Consider the following 24,898-nt stretch of genomic DNA (forward strand, 5'->3'; position numbering starts at 1 on the left):
AGCCTGGGCCCTCTGGGAGGTGGCCAGGCCAGGAGAAACAGTGCATTGCCTAGCAACCAATGCCTAGCAACGGCATGCTCACGCTTCTGAAGCCCTTCTAGGGCCAGAGCTCTTTGAGGGGCTGACCCGGCTGGGAGTCAGGGCCAGCCACTGCCCAGGCCAGGCCCTGCCTCCTCCACTCTGGCCTCCCTCAACAAGGCTGGGCAGAGCTGCTGGCTGAGTGACATGCAATGAAAGCTAATCCCAACGATCACTCCCCTTTATTGAGTACCCACTTCTTACCAGACGCTTTACATCCTTTATCTCCAATCCTCTGGGTAGCTCCTCCAGGTAGCTATTATTATCCCTCTTTTCTTGGGGAAAATGAGGCTTAGATGAGCAAAGTGTCTTGACAGGCTGGAAATCTCACAAGCAGAAAATAGCAGAGTTGAGAGTCAAACGTGGGTGGGTCCAGATCCCATTCTTAAGCCTCTCGGTGGTGTTTACTGGGCTCTGCTAGAGCCAAATCTGTGTCAAGCTCTTTCACATACAGCACCTTGTACAATCCCCCAAACCACACAGGGGATGGGGTGCTGTTATGACAGGGCCAAAAAACCACAGCCCTTAAGAGTGTGGTTCAAATCTGACCTGTCACCTTTGATGTGGGACCTCTCCTCTTAATGCCCCATTTCCTCATTTTCACAGAGGGCTGCTGGCAGCCTTCATGAGAGCACAGATATAGCACCTGGAGGATAGCTGATGCTCAGTTTTTAAAAGCTGCTGCTCTTAGCCTATTTTGCAGATGAGAAAGGTGAGGCCCAGGGACAAAGTTCCACCAGTGAGCCAGTTCCACAGTGCCTGCTTCTTCTGTGACAGCCCATTCACCTCCCCTTGGCTTTAAGGCTTGTAAATGTTTAATAACTGGATCTCTGGGGAGGGGGTGGGTGGGTGTAGGGGAGCCCTGATATGTAACATTTGTTGATTTCTGTGATGTAAATACTCCCATTCCAGCTGCTTTCAAACTACCAAGGCAATGTCACTGAGCAAGGACTTGGGAAGACATGGTCAGTGGTTCACCGCTATCTAGAATTGGCATCATACAGATTCACTAGACAGAAGTAGCCACAAAAGCACAATGACAGGAAAACATAGTGGTAGGAAGAGGAGATGAGGACTTTAAGTACTTATTACTCTTGCTTTTAATATAATGTGTTAAATTGTAAGTTTATATCATTTAATTTTTAACAGTGGCTCAGATGAATAATCAGCTTGCAGATTTCCTGAGGTTTCACCTCCAGCTCTCATGAACGGGTAGGAGCAGTCTCCAGTATATCCTGGCTCTTAGGGGAAGGTGAGGTGTGGAGCAAGGGGAGGCCCGGGGAAAGGGGGCAGTCCTCACCCAGGAGATGCCCTTGCTGTACTCAGCCCAAGATGCCTGGGCCTGCCAGGGAGGGAGCTTGTGACCATGCCTGCCTCCCACAGAGAGGCCTGGGACTCAGAGATGACAAGGGCCAAGTGGAGGTGTGGCAGGTCCACACCCTCCCGAGTAATGATTCTGTTCAGGGATCTCAGGGAGCAGAAGCTGCAAGGTCAGAAGTGAATGCACATAGCCCTGTCCTGCCTTCAAGCAAGGAGCTCCCAGTCTAGGGTCAGAGGCTCACGTAAGCTCCACCCATGAAACCCCAGATCAGGAGAGACTGTCAGAGGTGGGGACTCCCCCAGGGCAGAGGGAAGGAGTGGCCCCCCTTTAAAGTGTACATAGAAAAGTGGTTACAAGCAAGAGCTCAGACTCTGAAGCCAGATGGCATAGGCCTGACTCTGCCACTTTAAACTATAAGATGTGGTGCATATTACCTGTGCCTCAGTTTCCTTTCTGGAAAATGGGGGTAATAGTGGGACCTATCTAGAGGGTTGTGACACACATAAAGCTCTTAGCACAGTATCTGGTACACATAGATGGGTGGATAAAGTGAAGGTTCCTATGGCCAGGATTCTCACCTGGCCCTGGTCAGCTAGCTCACTACACACGTGTGGGCAATATGTTGTTATTGACTCCATGTAAAGAGCCCTGCCCAGTGCTCTGGGTGACATGGTGGCATGGTGGCACAGCTGCAGGGCTACATGGCTGCAGGAGAGCAGAGGCTGGAGTAGTGGCAGCGCCAAGGACAGAGACTGAGATAGCTGCGGGGGCAGAGAGGCCCAGAGGCAGAGACGGGCTTGCTGCACGCAGACTCGCTCTGAGTGGACAGGATTCTAGTGATTGACCTGCCACTGTGGGAATAAAGTTGGGTATAAACCCTTTCACCCCAAGAACGTTCCACTGTCATTTCTTAGGTCTCAATGAATCCATAGTGAATTTGTCCTGGGCTGAAACCCATTGGCAGGACAGATGGTTAAGAGCCATCCAAGAGTTAGGGAAAGGCCTAGACAAAGAGTTGGACCCAAAGGTTATAAACAGGAATTCCACATGGCCCTGCCCTCAGGTAGCCCACAGTCTATGGGGATCTCAGATGCAGCCGGTGTGGTGACGCTAAAGAAAGCTCAATTCGGGAGACTGAGAGCTTGATTGAGCTCCAAACTTGCTGCTGCCCCTTGGCTAGCTGTGGGCCTCTGGGCTTCACCTCTCTGTGCCTCTTTCTGCACCTGCACGCCTACCTTGCAGGGTAGCTAGGGGATTTGAAATACCCTGTCCACAGCGTCCAGCAGGTGGTAGGCCTGCACTACACAGAGAGGAGGGAGGGCACAACACGTGGAAAGCCCAGGAATGTCAAAGGTGGGCACTTCCTGGCACATGAGGAGCTGTGATGTGTCCCAGGTGGCTGGAACACTGTGTGTAGTGGAGGGTTCACCTGGCAGAGGCTGTGGCCAGGGTTTCCTTTTAGCAGCTGACAGGGTGCAGAAGGGGTGGTAAAAGGTTTGAAACTGTCTGGTAGCGCTGTGAGGGAAGCTCTAGAGCGGCTGGAGATAGCCTATGGGAAGCAATGGGGGGCAGCTGCTCCCTGTCTGACCTATCGATCATTAGGTCCCGCAGCTGAGGGAGTCCGGTGTCCTGTGTTGTGTTGTGTTTTTTTGCTGTGGGGCGACACCCAGCGGCTAGCACTTGGAACTGCAGGAGATGCAGCAGGTGCTACCCTCATAAGGCTGGGGTTGCCTGGACGGCCCCAACACAGACTACCCAGCCTCACCCACCATTCTGTTCCCCAGAGCAGGAGGGGCCAGCCCGGTCAAGGAGTGGCCCAGGAGAGCAAGCGCCTGGAGCCCACGGGGACCAGGAACCTAGGGGCTGCTCACCTGGGCTGGTCCCAGTGGTCACCAAGTTGCTGTGTGACTTTTGGACCTCCTACCTCTCAGCCTGGGCCTGTTTTTCTATCTGCAAAATGAATGAACAGACTGAACAACCCTTTCAGACTTCAAGTGGGAAGTCTTGGGCCCACTTCATCCCGCCTTCCGTAACCATTCCTGTTTCTGAAGCACTTCGTCTGCGCCAGTGCAGAACTAGGAGTCATCTCTTTACTTTCCACTCCAGCTTCGAGCCCGGAACTATTGCTATTATCCCCATGGTAAATACAAGGAAACCGCCTAAGGCCCACAGGCAGGAAGGGGTGGCATCAGCTTTGACTCCAGAATCCACACCGAGCCCACCGGAACACGATGGCAAATTCACTTTGAAGTGCTGGGATTGTAGCAGTGGGCTCTAACACCCCTTGAACTTGGTGATTGTCCAAAAGGATGGACTGCCCTGGTCAGATGGGTGACCTGGTTCTCCTTTCTAGGCCTGCCTGGTGCTGAGCAGTAAGATCCAGTCTTGTTTCCCCCTCTGAGAGGGCAGGGCTAGAGATACACCAGCAGCTGCATGGAAGGTCGAGGCTCAGGAACTTGCAAGAAGACATTTTAGGGCCCTGGCCCATGGAACTCGTTAGCTGGCACCAGTGGGGGCAGGCCCTGACAGACGTCTAAGGCCAGTGTACACCACCCTTTGACTGCTGAGTCCTGAACAGGGACAGGGATCTACACTCTGTGCACTGGGCTATGTGAGCTCAGGTCCCCAACAATGAATTAAGAAGGGTAGATGTGTGTGACTGAGCATGTGTCTTTTAGCTTCGGTTGACATGTCTTCATGGCTCCAGACCCAGATACTTCTGAGCCCACCTGACAAACCTCACCCAGGCCCAGTGCCCCCCACTGTGTGGTCAATCACCTGGATCTCAGCTGCTCTGAGTGACCCTCTGGGATGGAACGATTTGAAGCTGGGACATGGCATAAAGGGAGTCTTAGCAGGGAGTGCTGATTAGGGCAACACCAAGCCCACAGGGCCCTCTTATCCATGGAATGCGGGGTACAGGGTGGCCTGGATTTGCATACCACCCAGGGTGGGGGGGGGCTCTCCTGATGAAGGGCTCAGGGCTCTAAGGACGGCCAGGTAACTGAGCTGGGGGAAGCGGACCCAGAGGCTGCTGGGTCTCAACAGCCTGACTAATTAGAGTCGGAGGCAGGGTGGCCTGTGTTCAGATCCTGGCTCCGTGGAAGGCACTGTTCCCAGGCCTCACTTTCCTCCCTGTAACAGCAAGATGCCAGCTGCTCACTGGGCTGGTGTGAGAATGAAGGGAGCACAGGGAGACAGGAGCAGTGTGGTGCCTGCATGATGGGTGTGGTGAGGGGCGGGAGGTGGTGACTGTGGGTGTAAAGAGTGGGTCCAGGGAGAGAGCCAGCTGACAGGCCAGGATGACTTCGGGGTCCACTATCGACTTTGCCCATTTCCAGCTTCTCTGAACTGTGACTTGGGCCTCTAGGAAGGACCACTGGCTTAGTGAGGCTGGGGAGCTGCCCGAGACCAGGCTCCTAAGACTCCCCCCTTTACAAAGTGCTCTGGAGGCTCAGCACACTGTGCTATCTCCACCAGGAGCTGAAGTAACCCGAGTCTAATGGCCTAAGTCCAATCTCTTCTGTCTTTGTCTTTCCTAAAAGGAAATGATTCCCTGAGGGCCTGAGCACACTCTCTCCACCGCCCACCATGCCAGCATAACTTCTTGGAGTTCATTTCCCCCCTGGGCAGGCATTTTCTGGAAGAACTGTCAAGCTTACTTAAAGGCTGTTCTTTTTCTGCCTGTTCTGTGCTTCCATACCTCCTCTGCCTGAACTGGTTGACCTCACACAAGCTTTAAAAATTCATGACTCCCAGGAAAGATGAAATGAGATGGAGCAGAAAATAGGAGCCAACCCAATCCGAGTCCTCCAGTGGGATGGACATATTCTCAGCAGTGATCAGCAAGACACCCAGGACAGGGGTCAAGAGGTGGGGCATTCTGGGTGCATAGAGATCTAGGTTTGAGTCTCTAGTCCCGTCTTTATGAGGGCTGTGCTCTTCCTTAACTTCTCAAAGCCTGTTTCCTTAGCTGTATGATGAGGTCAGAGTAGAACTCATACAGTTAGGCTGAGGAGTCTTGAAAGAGAGTATTTAAGTGTTTGGCATGCAGCTTGGCACAGAGACAACACTCAGTAAGTGTTCGTGATTATTTGACATTTCCCAGCCTCCCCTGCAGTTAGGTAAGGGTCTTGCAGCCAGTTCTGGCCAATGTGCTGTGTGAGGAATTGACGGGCACCATTCCCAGTCTGAGGCAGTTAGGAGTGGCTATGAGTTGTCCACTCTCTGTGGGCAGAAGAACCAAAAGATGGAAGCAGCCTGGATCACTGAGTCACCACATGGAGGTCAGGTACCCTGCAGAGCTGCCTCTCGCTCAACAGATGGGGATGTGAAAGAGAGAGAAACCCCACCGCTTCAAGACCCTGAGGTCTGGGATTTTGTTATTGCAGCATAAGCCAATAACTGAAGATGTGAAGACTTTTTGGGAAAGAAATTTAAATGTGATTCTGTTTATTAGTTAGGGTTCTCCAGAGAAACAGAACCAAGGGGATGTGCGTGTGTATATATCTATGTGTGCGTGTGGAGAGAGAGAGGAGACTGCAATTATGGAGGCAGGAAAGTCCTGAACACTGCAGGCTGAGTGGGTGAGCTGGAGACCCAGGTTTAGCTCTAGCCCACATATGAGGGCCTGAGGGCCCGAGAGCTGATGATACAGGACCCATCGAAGAGCCAGTGTTTCCTTTTGAATCTGACATCAGGGAAAGAGCCCATGTCCCAGTTCAAAGTCAGTCGGGCAGGAAGCATTCTCTCTTATCTGGGGGAGGGTCAGTATTTTGTTTTCTTCAGGGGCTCAACTGACTGGATGAGACCCACCTATATTAGGGAGGGCAATCTGCTTTACTCAGTCTACTGATTTAATCTCATTCCAAAATACCTTCACAGCAGCACCCGGAGTGATGTTTGCCCAAATATCCAGGCACCTGGTGGCCCAGTCAAGTTGACACATAAAATGAACCACCATATTCTGGCATTTGGGAAGCAGACAGGTGAGAGACCTACTGAGATTTTGAAAGAATAGTAATGCCAAAGAAACCATGACCCGGGTCTTTAAAAACTTGTAGCTGAACTGAAAATAGCTTAAGACTTAAATGTAAGACACAAGACCACAGAACTCCTAGAAGAAAACACAATGGGAAAGATCCTTGACATGGGTCATGGCAATGATTTTGTGGATACGACACCAAAGGCACAAAGAACAAAGGCAAAAATAAATAAGTGAGGCTGAACCAAACCAAAGATATTCTGCAGAGTGAAGGAAACCAGCAACACAATGGAAAGGCAACATATGGAGTGGGAGAAAATATTTGCAAATCATATCCTGGAGAAGGGGTTAATATCCCAAATACATAAGGAATTCACGCAACTCAATAGCAAAAAGACAACCCAATTTAAAAACGGGCAAAGGACCTGAATAAACATTTTCCCAAAGAAGATGTACAAATGGCCAGTGCGTGAAAGGATGCTCAACATCACGAATCATCAGGGACATGCAAATCAAAACCACAATGAGGTATCACTTCTCACTTCTTAGCATGTCTCTTATTACCAAAAAGACAAGAGATAACAAGTGCTGGCGATGATGTGGAGAAAAGGGAACCTTGTACACTACTGGTGGGAATGTAAATTGGTGCAGTCACTATGAAAACAATAGGAGGTTCCTCAAAAATATAAAAAATAGCACTACCAGATGATCCAGCAGTCTCACTTCTGGGTACATAATGTCCAAAGGAAACAAAAACACTATCTTTAAGAAATACCTGCACTTCCATGGTCATTGCAACACCAAAACATGGAAACAACCCAAGTGTTTATATATATAAACATACAAATTTTAAAAAGACAAATACTGTGTGGTCTCACTTATATGTGGGATTTACAAAAAACTCACAGAAACAGATAGACTGGCAGTAGCCAGGGATGGGGGAATGGAGGGTGGGACATGGGTGAAGGTGGTCCAACGGTACAAACTTCAGTCATAAGATGAATAAGTCATGGGAATCTACAGGATGGTAAGTAAACAATACTGTACTGTACACTCAAAACTTGCTAATGGAGTAAATCTTAAAAGTTCTCACCACACACACCCACACAAAAGGCAGCTATGTGAGATGATGGATGTGTTAACTAACCTTATTGTGGTCATCATTTTGCAATATATAATACAGCAAATCATCATGTCGTATACCTTAAACTTACACAGTGTTATATGCCAATTATATCACAATAAAGCTGGGAAAAAAAGCAGAGCAAAAAAATTTTTAATTTAAAAATTAAAATCTAAAAAAAGAAGCCTGTGATTATTTGAGACTTGAAACTTCCATGGGCAAGAAGTGGGCTGAGAAATCCCCACAATGCTCCAGGAGGGCAGAGCCCACAGCCCCTGCTTCAGATGCGAGCACGGAGAGTCCTGGGAAGGAGGAGCCTCCTGTGGCCGGGACAGTGCCCCGGGGAGCAGGTGCGGGGAGCGCCTTGCAGGAGAGCAGCGTGGTGATCTCCCCCGGCCAGATAGGAGTCCGCGCCCTGGGTGCCCCGCGGGCTTCCAGGCCACGGACTGCAGGCGCCTCCCGTCCTCCCTGCCCCACTGCCCCATGGGTATCTTTGCTGTGGTTATTCTGCCCCAAGCATGTGGGGAGAGTGATAACTTGTCTTTTAAATTCATACATCTCCGGATCAAAAGGGGCCACAACAGACCTGATAGGGACCCCAGGGCACCCCACGAGACCCTGGGCTAGAGCGGGGGCTGCGCACCCCGTCGGGTTTCCTCTCGTCGAAAGGCTGTTCCTGTGTATCATGTGTAGGAAGAAGAGTGAATCAAATGCACTATTCGGAGATCAGAAGAGCGGACTGATAGAGACTTCTAGCTCAACCGCATCTAATTCTGTTCTCCTTTCAGGTACCTGGAAGAAGGACCCTTTCCAGGCTCCTTGCAGCTCGCAGGGCCACGTGACTGGCTGCGGCCCACGCGCTATGAGAAGCGACATGTGCTGCTTCTGGGCTGAGAGTGAATGTGAGTCCTCCCACTCTCTCAACCTCTTCGGTGGCAACCGTGGAGACCACACACTGAGATGGCAGAGCCTGGCTGCCTGGGTCACCACGCGAAGGAGCTGTGCTGAAGGGCTGCCCAGTTCACACTGGACTCGGCCCAAGTGAGAAATAAAGTTTGCTATGTTACGCCACTGCGATTTGGGGGCTAATTTATTAGCATAGTCTAGCCTGTTAAGTACACCTTTCTATTAGAAATATAGTAGCTGTATCACACATAGGAGGGGGAGGAAACATCTAGAAAGTGTGGATAGTTTGGGATGTTAAGGGAACCTCATAAAACACTCAAAGCATTTTCCATTAACTTGCCAGGTCTCAGGAACAACTTCCACTGGCAAAACACTTGAGTGGTCTTAGATCCAGCAGAGAAGCTCCCCAAAAGAGCCTCTACCTTCTTTTATTCCATCAGTCAGTCACTCGCTCATTAAGCACTTAATGAGCACCAACTATATGCCAGGCACTGTGCTAAAACAGGAGATAGGTTAGAGTGTAACATCGTTCCTATCCCCAGGGAACTTGCAGCAAGGGAGATTACACATGAACAAGTCAGTCCCTCTGTGCTGCCCCAGGGCCACAAGAGTAGCAATACAAGCAGGGGTATTGGAGATGAACCTGCCTGGCTTCCAATCCCAATTGATCCCATATAATATGCTTGCTTAGCACAGTGCCTGACATGTGGCAAGTGCCACACACACACACTCATGCACTTCACCCAGATCTGGCTGACTCCAAAGCCTGCAAGCTTAACTGTGATGCAATGCTGCCTCTCCAAAGGCCAAGTCACTGCTCTATGTGCTTTACATATACATGTGCCAAAAGTATTATCCTCTTTTCATGGATGTGAAGATGCTTGTATAAGGTCAAACGGTGCATTAGCAAAGGAACCAGGTCTTAAGCTAGGATGGTCTCATCCCTACCCCATGAAGCTCCACTTCAGATAGACAGGATCATGCCATTTCCTCCTTTAAAACCTCCAGTTGGTTCCCAGTGCCTAATCCATAGAAGCCCAGGACAGTGCCTGCACACAGTCAAGATCCAGAAATTATTACCGTGGTGAGAATCAACACTGCTCACCCTCTACCTCTGGCTCCAGCATCTGGAACTGCACTTCCTGGTTCCCTCTGGGGCCATGTGACCAGTTCTGGCCAAAGAGTCATGAGCGGTAGTGAAGGGTGTCACTCCCAGGATAAGCGTTTAATTATTACTGTGCAACCCTCCAGACCTCTCGCTTCCTTCCTGCTATGGACTAAATTGTGCCCCCATAAATTCCGATGCTAAAGCCCACTCCCCTACGCCCCATATGACTACATAGGAGAGCAGGTCTCTAAGGAGGTGCCTGAAGTTAAATGAGGTCAGAAGGGTGGAACCCTGATCTAACAGAACTGAGGACGAGACCGGTGCTCATTCCCTCTTGGCCACGTGAGCACAGTGAGAAGGTGGCCACCTGCAAGCTAAGAGCAGAGTCCTCTCTAGAAACTGGGCTTGCCAGAACCTTGACTTTGGACTTCCCAGCCGCCAGAACTGTGAGAAAATAAAGTTCCATTGTTTAAGCCTCACAGAGAAGCCTAAGACATGGCTGTCACCATGGCCTGCAGCTTTTCAGATGGGGCTGCTCTGCTGGTGTGAGCCCGCGAGGTGGGACCACACGTCATGCTGAGCCCACCAGCAGCCCTCAGTGACATGCACACAATGTGAACAAGGAATAGACTTGTGCTGCTTGGAGCCACTGAGATCTGGGGCTGGCTGTTACCACAGCATAACTTAGTCCATCCTAAATTTTAAGCTGTGGGGAAGCTGGGGTTCCTATGGCCAGGATCCTCACTGAACTTAAACCACCTAATGATGTAACTGGCCTGTTGCTAGGCTACTGCTTCCACACCCTAGGCAATAAGCTATTATTGCGCTATATAGAGAGCTCGGCCCGTGCTCTGGGCGGTGGCAGAGACGCTAGTGCTCGACCTACCGCCGGAGAACAAGCCTGGTAATAAACCCTTTCACCCCAAGAACGTTCTACTGTCATTTCTTTGGTCACACTGAATCCATAGCGAACTTGCCCGGGGCTGAAACCCATTGGCAAGACATAAGCATTGTAATTTTTTAACATCATTGTGTTATCTTTTCTCAGAATTAAGTGTAGAAGTTTTAGCATAACAGAAAACCTGCCCTCGGGCCCTCTGAATCTCGTCTCTGGTGCCCCCTCCTCCAGCCGCAGCAGTCCAACCATTTCCAGAGTCCCCAGCCGTGCTGGCACTCTCCCCTCCTCGCTTCTGCCCATGCGGTTCCCTCTGTCTGGAATGCCTTCTCCCTGACACCCGTGCTCTTTCGAAAGCACACATCTGAATAAATCACTTCTCTGCTTATCTCTCTCTGACGGGTCTTGGAGGAAATGCCTCGAGGAGATCATTCTCAAGCTGAATCAGAGGGTTTTGTTTTTACAGGTGGAGGCCATTTTATTAAGTGGTAACCCGCGTGTTACAACTAGAGAGTGAGGCAGAGAGCGCGGGGCTGTTGTGTGGTACAGGCAGGGAGTACAGAGGGTGGGAGAGAGAGAGATCCCTGGCCTCGAGGAGAGGTGACTGGGAGGACGCAGGTAGCAGGCGCCAAAGAGCAGGCGGGTGCTCCCCAAGGGGGCTCACTTCCTGACGTTTAAGGAGGAATGTAGACCAATGGGTTTCTAACAATTTTTATGCTTAAATGACTGAGCGATGAGAACAGTAAATATAAGCAGCACACGGAAGACCTTTTCTTCTGAGAAGACAATAGAGGGGGTCAGGAGGACTGGTGAGGAGCCGGGTTGCCTGGCTTCGTGTCCCATCTCCCAGACTCACCAGCTGAGTGACCTCGGGCAAGTGGCAAGACTTTTCGGCACCCCAGGTAAAGTGGGATGATCACAGTGCCTCTACCATTCTTTATGAGAAATAAGTGAACTAAATTAGAAGCGTGCCTCATACAATAAGCATATCTCACTATTCTTAGTCTCAGGATAAAGCTAAAAGCAGCACTTGGCTGTCTTCCTGACAATGACCAGGACACGGACCACGTGATCACGTGAACCTCTTGCCACGTGGTCAACGGACAGTGCAGGACAGTGCAGGCCGCAGAGATCACTGGTGTGGGTTTTAAAGCACCGAATTTACAGACACATCACCACAACAAACATCACTCTTGGACGCTGACAACCATTTTTTATGTGACAAACTGACAAACAATTGTCTCAGAGAAAGCAGTCAAAATCTTTTGCTTTTGCCACCTACATACATATGGCTGTTGGCATTCTCCAAGCTGGTTATTATCACAGTTTAAAAAGAGAATTGCTTTTTGATGGAGAACTTCATCTTCATTTTAGATATAAATGCTACTAAACCAAGTGATCTCTTGTGACAGACTAGTCCTAACCAGCTCCATTATTCTCAATGAGGACCTTACTTTTAAATATGAATTTTTGACATGAAACTAGACTACTTTTATTTGCACTTAATTTTCATTTCAACATTTTATTTAAAATTTTTTTGATTTAATAATGTTGTTTTGCTTGTCTTCACAGTTACATATGTGATTTTGGACAGAGATGCCAATGTAATCCAATGGGAAAAATAGTCTTTCTAATAAATGATATTGGAATACCTGGGTATTTATATGGAAAAAAAAAAAGGACCTCACACCTTACCTCCTACCATACCTAAAAATTCATTCAAGATGTAAAGACACTTTCATGACTTGGGGATAAGTAAAGGCTTCTTAGGTCACAGAAATTAATAACCATTTTTTAAAAGCTAGCCAGTTGGACTTCATCAAAATTTAAAACTTTGGCTCTTCAAGGCACTGTTAAGAAAATGAATAGACAAACCACAGATTGGGTACAATTGTAAAAATATTTGCAAACATATATCTGGCAAAGGACTGGTATGCAGGATATATAAAGACTCCTACAATTCAATAATAAAATGACAACAGCCAAATTTGAAAATGGTCAAAAGACTTGACAGATGCTCCCCAAAGGAAGATACATGAAGGGACAATAAGCATATGAAAAAATAGTCCACATCATTAATCATCAGGGAATGCAAATTAAATCAGTGAGGAACTAGTACATACCCACCAGAATGGCTAAAACCTCAAGGACTGACACCACCAAATGCTGACAAGATCATGGAGCAACTGGATTTGTCATACATTGTTAATGGGAGTATAAAATGGTATGTCTACTTTGGGAAAATTTCTGGCAGTTGTTGCTTTTAAACTGGACATATACCTACCTATGACCCCACAGTTCTACTTCTAGGTATTTACCAAGAGAAATAAAAAAAATTGTTCACAAAAACACTTGTTTTTAATGTCTTAATTCATAATAGTCCATGCTGGAAACAGTTCAGGTGTCCATCAATAGAAGATTGAACAGAAGAGTCATTTAATGGAATACATATGACTCAAGAAAAAATAGGGACAAATATGATGTGGGCAATGACATAGATGAATCTCAAAAATATTATGTTGAGTGGAAAGCAGGCACACACAAAAGGATATTTACCGTATGATTCCATTTACATGAAATTCTAGAATGGACAAAACCAATCTCTGGTGGAAAAGAATCAGAGATGTGGTTGCCTGGGAGAGTGGGGAGGTATGTCATGAGGACTGACTGGGAATTCCGAGCATAAGCGAACCTCCTAGGGTGATTGTAATTTCTGTGTCTTGATAGGACTTTGGTATAAGCATTTGTCAAAACTCAGAAAATGAACATTTTAGTCTTGTACATTTCATTGTATGTAAATTTTAGAGTAAAATTTAAAAACTTAAATGTCAAAGTCTAGTTAATGATATGCATTCTGAAGTATTTGGAAGTGTTCTGATGTCTGTAATTTTCTTTGAAATGCATTGGAAAGTGGATTTGTGGGTGGAGAGGGAGGTGGAAAGATGGACAGATATGCAATGAATCAAGTAAAAAGTTAATGACAGAATCTAAGTGGATGTGCACGTGTTCACTGTAAAACTCTTACAACATTGGAGTTATGTTTGAAATGTTTTATAATAAAAAATACATAAAATACATTTTAGGTACTTGTTTTTATAGTTACCTTTTTAATTTTGGCAAGTGACACTATTGAGATGATTTTTCCATTTACAGTTGATATAAAGTTTTCTTTTAAAATTAATTCATTTAATAAACAAAAAAGAAACTCAAGAAAGATAGTAAATAAATATTCATAGAGATGGCACACAGATACAGCAAAGCGCACAATGGCACTGAGTGAACAGGCCAAGTCTGGGACAAGTGGGGTGTTGGGAAGGACATGAGTTCTAGGGAAACCTGGATTTAAATCTTGGCTTGCTGCTCCCTAGCTGTGTGACCGTGGGCAAGCCTCCCTGGGTTTGGCTTTCCTCGTGTAGAAATGGGACACTGCAATCTCCTGTCGTGAGTGTGAACTAGAAGCCCAAGAAAGCAGAGTTTGGTAGGGCACAGGAAGTATAACCTCCCTCCCTGGGTACAAGAAAAGCAGAGGGCATTGCTAGCTGGGAAAACAGTTTGAAGGAGACAACTGGGCAGCATATATGGGTGTGTTGGAGATAAGTGGTGGGGAGAGATTCTAGGAAGGTCCACCAGACTGAATGGGGAGTAAGACAGCAGCGAGAGCTAGTTCTGAGCACCCACACAGACATGATTCCCAGCTATTTCTGCTTCTGTAGCTCATCCTCCTTGTGGCAAATGTAATGCCAACCCTCAGCAGGGATGGATAGACCTCGGTGCCCAGGGCTCTGGGGCCCTTGGGTAAAATGCCTATTTCCCGAAGCAGGCCTGGGTTTGGAGGTTTGCTTCTTTTAACATTCCAGGTCTTCCAGTGGCCTGGGCAGAGAACCAAGAACTCCCTGCTTTCCAGCGTGAGAGACTGATCTAACTCACTGAACCCCTTCTCCCCAGTCTAAGGGCATCTAGCCACCTGGAAAGCTTGGGACCAATCCTTTGAGCATACTTTGAACCATTGGAACTAGGTGGGGAGAAAAAAACTCATCACAGCAAGAGGCCTAAGAGGCCGCCAACTCCTGCAGACCCACAGCAGCTCTTGTGTTGGGAAGGTTTGCTTTGAGATTTGCCATCTCAGTGACACATCAATTTTTTTTACTCATTTATTAAATAATTAGGAATGCTTTCTATGTGCCAAGTGCTGTGCCAAGCACTAGGGATATAAAAGTGAAAAAAGGAGATCTAGTGCTTGTCCTAGTGGAATATAAAGTCCTGTGTGCAGACAGGCATGAAGCAGAGAATCACTAGATGGATTTAAAATGGAGAGGTTAGGGAAGCCTTCTCCAAGGAAGTGGCACTTGCCCTGAGATCTGACAGAGGATAGAGGTGAAGAGGGAAAGAGAGGAAAGAACTTCTGGGCACAAGGAACCACATGTGCAAAGGTCCTGTGGTGGGAGGGTTTGTGGAGAGGATGGGAGGTTGAAGGAACATTGAAGATGCTGGAGCATAGAAATGGAGAGACAGCCTGGCCAAGATAAGACTGACGATATGGGCATCCCACCCAAGAAAACCCCTTTTTTAAGGTCAGTGGGATGCCACTGAAGGGTTTTAAGGAGATGGAAGCCATGGTCAGAATGGTGTATTAGAACACACCGACTTCAGGGCTGCAGGTAGAGAACAGATTCAAGGACACTGCTGGTGTCCGATGGCTGCAGCAGCTGTCCTGCTCCTAGACCTAATTCTTAAGCCTAACTTGCTTTGCTGGTTCAGCTCCATACCTCTCCCTTTCTCCTCAGCAGCTATCTCAAAGCTATTTGGAATAATAAATAGGATGCAAGCCTTTAATCTGACCCTGTCCTGAGTTCCTTTATCCAGGGAAAAGTTTTATTGGGCCTTTGTTGGCCAAAACTTTCCTTATATCTCATCTTTTCTATTTGGGATGTAGATTTATCAACCCTGGAAGTCCGGGATTTCTGGATTTTATTTCATTACTACTTGAGCACCAGGTAATTCTTTCCTGAGCTCATCCCTTCCTTGTAAGTCCTCTCCAAATGCAGACAATAATAGCCAACATAGATGACTAGTCTTGGGCTTTCCAACCTCTGTCCCATGGACTGCTAGCTTGGAAAGCACGTGGGCTGCCTCCCAAGTTACAGCGCACAATAGTTCTACCAAACACGGAGCTACTGCCTATCACAGATCTCTGACTTTTTGAGGGTTCTCTCTCAGTTTTTTGGTCACCTCACCCAACTGGTAAGCCAGCGGCACCATGGGCACATGACTCAATTCCCCTGGGCCTACTTCTTTGTTGGCAAAATGAAGATAACTGTACAACCTACCTCCTAGGGCTGCTACAGGAACTGAGCGAGTCAGTGCATCAACAGTGTTAGCCCAACGTGTGGTCTGGAATAACCCCTGAATGTCAGCTGTTATGCGCCTGTTCAAATGTTAGAGGTGGAATTACGTGTGTTCATATGAGACTGATAATAGTAAGTTCATAAGTATCTGACATACTCAACAGTCACCTTTTTAAAAAAAATTAATCCGGGGGACAGGATACTTATTCATGCTGGTTAGTCAGTGTTTTTTTTCTCTATAAGCAAATCTACCCGGGAAGCCTAATCACCACCTCCATCAGAATAACAAATCACCCCAGAGCTTGGTGGCTTAAAATAATAAGCATCCATTTAGCTGAAGGGTCTCTGGGTTGGCAATTTGGACTGGGCATGGCTGGGTAATTCTTCTGGTCTGACTGGGCTCATTGCCTTCAGCTGACTTTGGCTGAGGCAAGAGGGGTGACTTGAACACGTGTCTTTCATCCTCCAGAAAGCTAACCTGGGCTGGTTTTTAGGTGGCAGCAAAGGTACAAGAGCTCAGGCAAGCCCAAATGCTTTCCAAGGCTCTGCTTGCTTCATGATTACTGACATCCCTGGCCAAGGAAGGCCTTGGCTGCCCCGAGTCAGGGTGGAGGACCCTGCAAGTACATTGCCAAAGGCACAGCTACAGGGGTTAGGAACCTACCAGTCATAAAATGGACTGGTAAGGGTGAATTCAGGACCAGGGAAGTAATTTCTATGATATGGTCTAAGTAGGTGTCTTGGTGTTCCATGGTCTGGCGTCCCCATCCCTTCTGTGGGATCAGGCCTGTCACACAAGGCTGGAGGTACTGAGGGGCATGGACCAACCTTCTCTTCTAGTTACTGATCCCTTCTGCAGAGACCCTTGGGGCATGGACCTATCCCATTCACCTCTGTGTCTCCTGGGTCTGGCACTGGGCCTCACACACAGTGCTGCATAGATTACCTCTGCCTGGGAACCAGTGAAATAGAGTGCAGAAAAAACAGTGAGTTCCTCAAGGACAGCCAAGATACATTCTTCTGATCCCCAGCTCTAGCGAAGGTCATTACAGTTTATCTTTCAAATTAGATTTCTGAGCATCACTGTTCCTTTTTGGACCAAGCCAAATGCCTATTTCTACACGCACAGGAAACACAATATCTAGTGCAACATCTACTAAAACCTTCTCACCTCTGCATGACCCTGTTGAGAGGGTGGGAGCCAAGAGAAACAAGTGAGCATCCTGTCCACAAGGGACCCGGCCTCAGGGCCTCTGGCCTTCCAGGGCCCTGGCCCTGGCTTGTCAGTAGAAGTGCTGGAGCCAGTGGCTGCAACGGGAGTTTGGGCAGCTCCCCTGGAGACCCTGGAATGGGGTTTGCATGGCCTTCCCAGCCAGCTGCTTCCAGCTCTGGGCCAGCCTCTGCCTTGGAGGGAAAAGGGTGGACAGTGACAGAAAGACCCAGAAAGCCTCAGACCTCATCTCTGTTGCTCAAGGACAAAATCTTTGAAGCAAGGCAGAGTGTGAGCCTGGCCCTCTGGCATCCCACCAAATCCAAAGGAAGTGTGTGTGAACTCCACACCATCACCTGGAGAACCAAGTTGCCCCTGCTCTGCATGGAGGGCTCAGGTGCTTCACCTGGAGCTGCTGAGGCTGGGACCACATCCCTGCACGAGGCAGTGCCTGGGAGTCCTATGGGGAACCCAGAGGGTCTTTGCAAAGCCCTCCGCACAGCAGAACTCCAGGCACCAAGACAAGACCCAGGGACGGGAGGTCAGCAGCAGGAGAGTAGTGATGAGGGCTTTCATGTTCTGAGGTATGTGAGGCTTGGGGGGCCCCCCACCTGGCTTCCAGTTCTAGTTCTACCACTTCCCATCTGTGACTTCAAGCAAGTTGTTTGATCCACCAAACCCCTTTTTGCTCACCTGTAAAAGGGGAATGGCAATTGAACCTGTCTCACATTGTAGTTGAGGATCCTGACATGCATGACGTCAGTTAGTCCTTACACCCACACTTGAGGAGAGGTTCCTGTCCTTTCTTCTTGGATGACACGAAAGCATGGAGCAGTTCAATGGGCCCAAGTCAGCAGCTAACAAATGGCGGACCCAGGATTCTAACTCAGGTCTGATTCCCCAAGCAGTTGCCCTTACATGCTCTACTCCATTTCCCCTCAACATGCGTTTCAGGGCATCACCAAATGTCAGCATTTCATTAAATACTAAATGAAAAAAATCTGAAATCCACTGAGAAGCAAAATGCACGTCTTTACATTGCATTTAAAACTAAATGCTGTGACGGGTAGTTACCTAAAATATGTTCACCTTGCACTTATTAAAGAGGACATTCTCTTCCTTGGTGGGATTATCTGGGTTCGGGCAAGATCTGGGACCCAGAAAAAGAATTTAACGCTTCTTTTGCAGTGAAAGGTTATAAGGGGGTACATTTCCAGCTTCAACTTTTCTATAGTATACCCTAAAACGTCAAAATGCTGACAGACATGTTTCATTACGCTCAAAGAGCACTACTTGCCTTAGGCCACCCGTCCCACCAATGTCATTTTATCAGACTGGGGACAATGCTGACACTGTCCTTACCAGCGAGTTCACAGGGAAACTGAGGTGCCACAGGCGGGCTACCGGAAGCCAATCAGCAGCAGCGTGACACCTGCAGGATGGCAAGTCCACCATCCTCAGATATGAGAGGCTGTCCTAATAAGGGGGACTGTCAGCTCAAAAGTCACCCAGACCTGCTTGCCACTCCCAGCTGCCTGAGTTTCCATATTATGGCATCTTCTTAATTGTCTAGCCACAACAGTGGCAGATAGACTGAAGGATAACTGCGAGACTCTTAGATCTCCCACTGGAATCTCTTCCCCTGGTGATGTTTAAAAATATGAACCAGGTTTGTACCATTGCCACCCTGGCTGTCCCTGAACACAGACCAGATGCCTCCAGATAAAGCCCAAAGCCAGTGAGAGGTGCCTCTACAATGATGCCCAACAAATACACTCCATCTAAGGCACAGAGCTTAGGCAAAAGGTGTTTGGCTTGCGGATTCTGAAGACTTAAAATGATTGAAATGATGGGAAGAGAACAGCCTTTACTGACCGTTTGACATGTTCACACAGGAGCCCATGCTCTCGTACTCGCGAGACCACTTCACATGGGTCAGGGCAGGGCCCAACACTTCCCCACCCGGTGCTGGTCTGAATGAGGTCAGTGAGCAGGGATGTGTCAAACTGAGAGGAATGAGTCTAGCTTCTGTTCAGCACAGACCCTTGGAGGGCTGCTGGTCCTTGCTATATGTTTATTAATTTTTAAAAAATGCACTGTGGCCGGCCTAGTTTCATTTAATGCCTAATAAAGGGAAAAACTGTTTACATAGCACCCCTGGGTCTGACACTGAGCAGCTGAAGTTAGCAAGATCCTTCAGTTTCGGAGATGATACAACCCAGCAGCCTGGGAAGAAAACAGTTCCTTCAAAAGCACGCCATTCCCAGGTGAAAGGGGCAGCAGCTGAACATTATGTTAAATTAGACAAAATCAGGGCAAGGTAAGATGAAACCACAGGGGGAAAAGCCCAAATGCATACTTGGCTACTGGGGCTGGTTGCGTAAACGTCCAGGATAGATGGGCAAGTCACTGCCCCATTTGTGTGCACTCTGTACAGTACAGATCTCTCTCTATATAAACTCTCTGCCTGTTTAACATTCTCCCCACAGTACATCAAATGAGGTCCGAGAGAATGGCCAGACTCTGCGGTACACTCCCAGGGTGACGTCTTCTCCTGTCCTGCCTCTGCCTCCCCGTTGTCACTCCCGTTCCTTGCTTAGGTGAGAGAGCTGCAGATTTTTCCATCAAAGGTCTTGTCACAGCGTCTGTTTTCTCTCCAGGCTTCACTGGTTGGTGAGATACCCCATGGTTCTCTAATGGGCCGGCTTTTCTACCTGCTGACCAGGCCTCCCTGCAGAGCTCAGGTGACCTTGCTGGCATGCCAGCAACGGTGTTAGGAGACAGGTTCTAAGTCTCAGGCTAGACCATGATCAAATGCTGACAGCCAGTACCTACCGAGAGCTGTGTGCTGGGGACCAGTAAGAGCTTCACGCACTCTCGCATCTCTTCTCCACAAGTGGTTAAGATAGGGAGTGTCCTCACCTCCAATTCAGATGAGGAAACAGCGGTTCCGGTCATTTATCCAGCAGGTAAGCAGTGGAGCCAGGATTTGGACTTGTAACCAGCGCCTACACTGCTTCCGTGATCACTTACGAGCTGCCCTAGGCAGCCAAGTGCTTCCAATGGCAGCTTCCTGCCCGTACCCGACACACAGGTCATCTGTTTCCTTGCCACAGCCTTTCAAAGCATGGATGTCTACTAAATACCCACCGGAAAAGCAGCATGTTCTAGGAGGAAGTTCGTGAGCTTTGGAGGCAGTTTAACCTAGAAGAGATTGGCTTTCTGACTCAACAGCTACTTGTTCTTTGACAAATTACTCTCTCTGAGCCCACTTTGTCATCTATAAAATAGGTGTGACACCGCTCGTCAGTAGGGGTACTGTGAGGCTTTAATAAGACCACGTACGGAAAGGCTGGTTTTCTTCTCTCCTTAGCCAAGTGGGACCATGAAGAGGCTATACAGGAACTGTGCGGCTCAACAACGATGGAGGCCTGTGCTTCCTGCCTGCCTGTGTCCCTTGTGATCACCAATCACCTGCTTACCAGTCCGGGCCTGCCTTCTTCAGGGGCACACCATGACCGGCCTAGGACGTGGCAGCTCTGACTGGATCACAGCTGAGGGGAAGATCCCTTCAGTGAGACCACCTCCAGCCACAGAGAGGTCTTCTGGCCCCAGGGCTCAACACTCCAACTAATTCATCCTAGCATGATACTCCTTACATGTCACTATTTTGTCAACTAAAATAATTGTGGAAGACTGTAAAATACAGAAAACATTCGCTCTAGTTTTTTGTATTTTACATGGAAATGTCCTTGTATTTACATGGAAATAAACTATGATTATGACCTGGTAAAACTCTAGAAATACATGACTGTGGATTATACTAGACAGAATTAAAATAATTGTTTGAGGGTTGAGGAATTGTGATTTTCCTTTTAAAAATATTCTTTAGTATTCAATTATCTTTCCGTTTGCAAAGTGAACGTTTTAAGAGAAAATCTGAGGAGGATACAGGCTCTTAGGCAGCCCGCCCACACCTTCCTGCCAGCTGCCCTCACTGTGCCTGCGGTGCCTTTGAAGTATTCAGTTCAGGGGGCCTGCACCAGCTTGCCTGGGCGGAAAGGGCCCTCCTGGGGCGGAAAGGGCCCTCCTGGGGCGGAAAGGACGAATTTCCCTTGCATAAAGCCCAGCGAAGCTGTACAGCGCCTGCAGCTCGCCGCCTCTTCGCTGAACACTCTGGCTGAAGCAATGAGCTAGCACAGTGGCTTTCCCTACAGCGCCCTCTTGTGGCAGAGGCCTCCGCAGATGGGAGCCAGAGAGCACGGACAACACCGACAAACTGCTTCTGAGGCTTAGAACTGAACAAAAGTATTAGAATGAGTCCTACTGAATATTTATGTCTTGACAGAGAGGAGGACCCGTCCTCTGAGGGAGGACACATGCTCTGGGGGGGCTGCATGTCTAAGAGAAGCAAGGAAGTCAAGGCCGGCGCCTATCCCGACCGGGCCCTGTGGCAGACAGCGGTGCACAGCTCAACGTGGCTTTTCAAAGAGGTATTCAAGATCTGGGGCCCGTAGTCGCTGTTCTTTGTTTCTGTTTTTAGCAAAGTCTTTCAGCAGTGCCATAACTTCATTTTCAAATACTTCTGGGGCTGGTTTTGCTTCTGCAAGAGAAGAATGGGCAGAAAGAATGATGTCAGTCAGTCAGTCAATACTCATGCATAAGGATCTTGAAACTTGAAACTGTGGCCTTGCCCAAGAACCAGAGTAGATCCACAGACTGTGTCCATTCTTCCTCTAGACATACACAGCAGCCTCCCCCAGGAGCTGGCAAACTACAGCAACCCATGTTTGTGCATGGCTTCATTGGAACAGCTGCTGCCCTTTGTTTAGATACTGTCCATGGCTGCTTTTGTGCTACAATGGCAGAGTTGAGGCCATATGGCCACAAAACTAAAATATTTACTATCTGGTCTTTTATGAACAAGTTTGCCAACCTCTGGCTTGTCCAATCTTGGCTATACTGTCGCTCTGCAGCTGGCATTTCAGCTGTGTTCTGGGTATTGCATTTCCCCTTCTGATCTAAGCATTGCCTGAGGCAAGAGTTCTTGGTTGTGACAGATACTAGTAACTCTAGTGAATTTAAGCAAAAAGGATTTTATTAGAAGGATATAAGAGGCACACAAACTGGAATAAGCTTGGAAAACCAGATTTAAATGAGGGCAATAAAGACACAGAGAGCAGAGAAATGAGAATGCCCCCTCATCTGGGTGGGGGGCGTTACAAGGATGCTGCTCACCTCCAACCTTCCTCTCCACCTTGCAACGCAAGGAAAGGCTCCCATTGAGAGAGCCGAGGTAATGCGCTCTGATAGGACACTCCCATTAAGACTGAATACAATGCCAGAGAGGGGATTCCTCAGAACAGTCTGAATCCCCCTCACTCAGCAAGGCCTAGCAGCTAGCAGTCATGGCATCTGCTTTTTTTGTGATGATCAAAAGAAGATTTAGGATTTCCCCTAGGATGTTTGAAGTTGGAAGGAAGAATAAAAGCTAAGGAAGAGAAGAGACCCTCAAAGGAGAAACTCGACATGAGCACCTACTCACCTGAGACAGGGCACAGGAGGAATGGACAATGGGCACCACACAAATAGGTCAGAAGAACTGAGCTATAATTCCAGGTGGGAAAAAGCCACAGACACAGGGGAGTAGTTCACACCCACCTGCGGGTGGGGTTCAACAAAACCCCACTGAGTAGGCGCCTGACAAAGATGAGGTTCAGAGCAAGAGGCTGGAGAAAGCCTGCCTCAGTGACGCAGGCCAAGAGGAGGGCAGCAGCCAGCGCTGCAGGAAAAGCAGAGCCCAGGCCAGCCCTTCCCCTCTACAGAGCAAAAGCCTCAAGTGAATGGGAGCAGGTCAGCAAATTCTGTGTCCCACAGGGCACATGTGAAGGGTGGTAGGAGGGCAAAAGATGGGCAGGATTACCAAGAAAGCCTACCACCAAGACTGAGGGTCACAGGGACTAAAGCTGCCCACGATAGCAGCGAATACCCTTCCGACCTCCACTCCCCTAAATTGATAACCAAGTGAAAGGCAACAGGCATCTACCCCTGGCGAAGGGCAAGAGCAGGGAGAGAGAGGCTCTTTGAAGCACAGAAATACAGTGAAGGCTGAAAGCTTAGGGTAGAACAAGAAAACTGAGAAATACCCTCTAAAAATCCAGTCTCCACCCTATGCACACGGTAACCAGAGAGCCTGGTGGTGCACTGAAGGGAGCGAAAGCAGTAACAGAACCCAGTGAGCTTAACTCTTAACTGACTTCATCCCCATACTGATAGCCTAGTGAAGCTGCATGTCCATTTCTAGACACAAATACTATTTACCTCAGACTTTACTGTCTTACTCATGATGTCTAACACTCCATCAAAAATTAGGAGATGCACACACATAAAAGAAGAAAAAAACAAACAACTGTGAAGAGACAAAGCAATCAACAGAAACAGACTCAGAGCTGACCTAGATGTTAGAACTATTAGGGAATTTAAAGCAACTATGACTAATACGTTAAAAGCTCTAGTGGAAAAAGCAGACAAAATGTATGAAGAGGAGGAATTCCAGAAGAGAGCTGGAAACTAAAAATCACATGGAAAAAATAAAAGTAAAGTAGAAAATACACAGAATGACCTCAACAGGCTCAGCATGAGATTTGACACAGTTAAGAATTAGTGAAGTGGAATAGGTCAATAGATACTACCCAAAACAAATTCTCCAAAGTGATACATAAAGAGAAAAGAGTGAACTATGCAAAACAGAGAATCCAAAAGCCATAGGATAATACCAAATAGCCTAAGTGTAATTGGATCCGACATGTCTGACAAACTTCAAGCAGGATAAATACCAAAACAAACACTTAAGATGCATCACATTCCAAAAGCTAGAAACCAGAGTTGAAATGCTGAAAACATTCAGAAAGAAAAGATACATTACATACAAAGGAGTAGATACAGCAAGACCTGGTCAGACACAAAGCAAACCAAGAAACAGCGCGTGGTGACCCCAGAGGATCTGAAGCTGATGGTACAGTGGAGGCAACCCTAGCTCAAGTCCTGACCAGAATGACTCAGTCCTTCACCCTCTCAGCAACAGAAGTGTGCCCTGTCCAGGGCTGAAAGAAAAGGCTATGAACCTATGATTCTCTAACAGTCTTTTGAATATGTGAAAACATCTTTCACAAATGAAAAACAAAAGCTGAGAAATTCATAAAAGCAGACCTGAACTACAAGAAATATTAAAGGAAGTTCTATCAGATAGAAACATAGATCTACATAAAGAAACTCAGTTCTCCAGAGATAATTAAAATGCAGGTAAATAGCCAAACCAATCCCGAGAAAGAAGAACAAGCTGGGGATATTATGTTTCCTGGCTTCAAGTTCTACTACAGAGCTACAGTAATCAAAACAGTATGGTACTGGTGCAAGAACAGCCACACAGATCAATGGAGCAGAACAGAGAGCCTAGAAATAAGCCCACACATATATCATCAATTAATATATGATAAAGGAGCTATAAATATACAATGGGAAAAAGGCAGTATCTCTAATAAATGATGTTGGGAAAACTGGACAGCTACATGTAAAAGAATGAAACTGGATTACTGATTCCATACACAAAAGTAAACTCAAAATGGATTAAAGACCTAAATATAAAACATGAAGCCATAAAACTCTTAGAAGAAAACTTAGGCAAAAATCTCCTGAACATAAGCATGAGCAACATTTTTCTGGACACATCTCCTCAGGTAAGGGAAACAAAATAAAAAATGAACGAGTGGGAGTGCCACAAACTAAAAAGCTTCTGTACAGCAAAGGACACCGTCAACAAAACAAAAAGTCAACCTACAGTATGGGAGAATATATTTGTAAACGACTTATCTGTTAAGGGATTAACATCCAAAACATATAAAGAACTCATATGTCTCAACACCAAAAAG

General features: G+C 47.5%; 1 protein-coding gene across 2 annotated transcripts in view; it reads right to left on the reverse strand.

Annotated features, from left to right (window-relative positions):
- Positions 1-20,276: 20,276 nt before the first annotated feature.
- Positions 20,277-24,898, reverse strand: part of SDHAF2 (succinate dehydrogenase complex assembly factor 2) — a 29,394-nt gene continuing 24,772 nt past the window's right edge. For both annotated transcript variants that reach the window (XM_036925105.2, XM_036925109.2), the window contains one exon: positions 20,277-21,573. In XM_036925105.2, coding sequence (XP_036781000.1) covers positions 21,443-21,573 — 131 coding nt within the window. In that variant the 3' untranslated portion in view covers positions 20,277-21,442. The remainder of the gene's footprint in view (positions 21,574-24,898) is intronic.

Source organism: Manis pentadactyla, chromosome 9, assembly GCF_030020395.1.
Source record: "Manis pentadactyla isolate mManPen7 chromosome 9, mManPen7.hap1, whole genome shotgun sequence".
In the NCBI taxonomy this organism is placed as follows: domain Eukaryota; kingdom Metazoa; phylum Chordata; class Mammalia; order Pholidota; family Manidae; genus Manis; species Manis pentadactyla.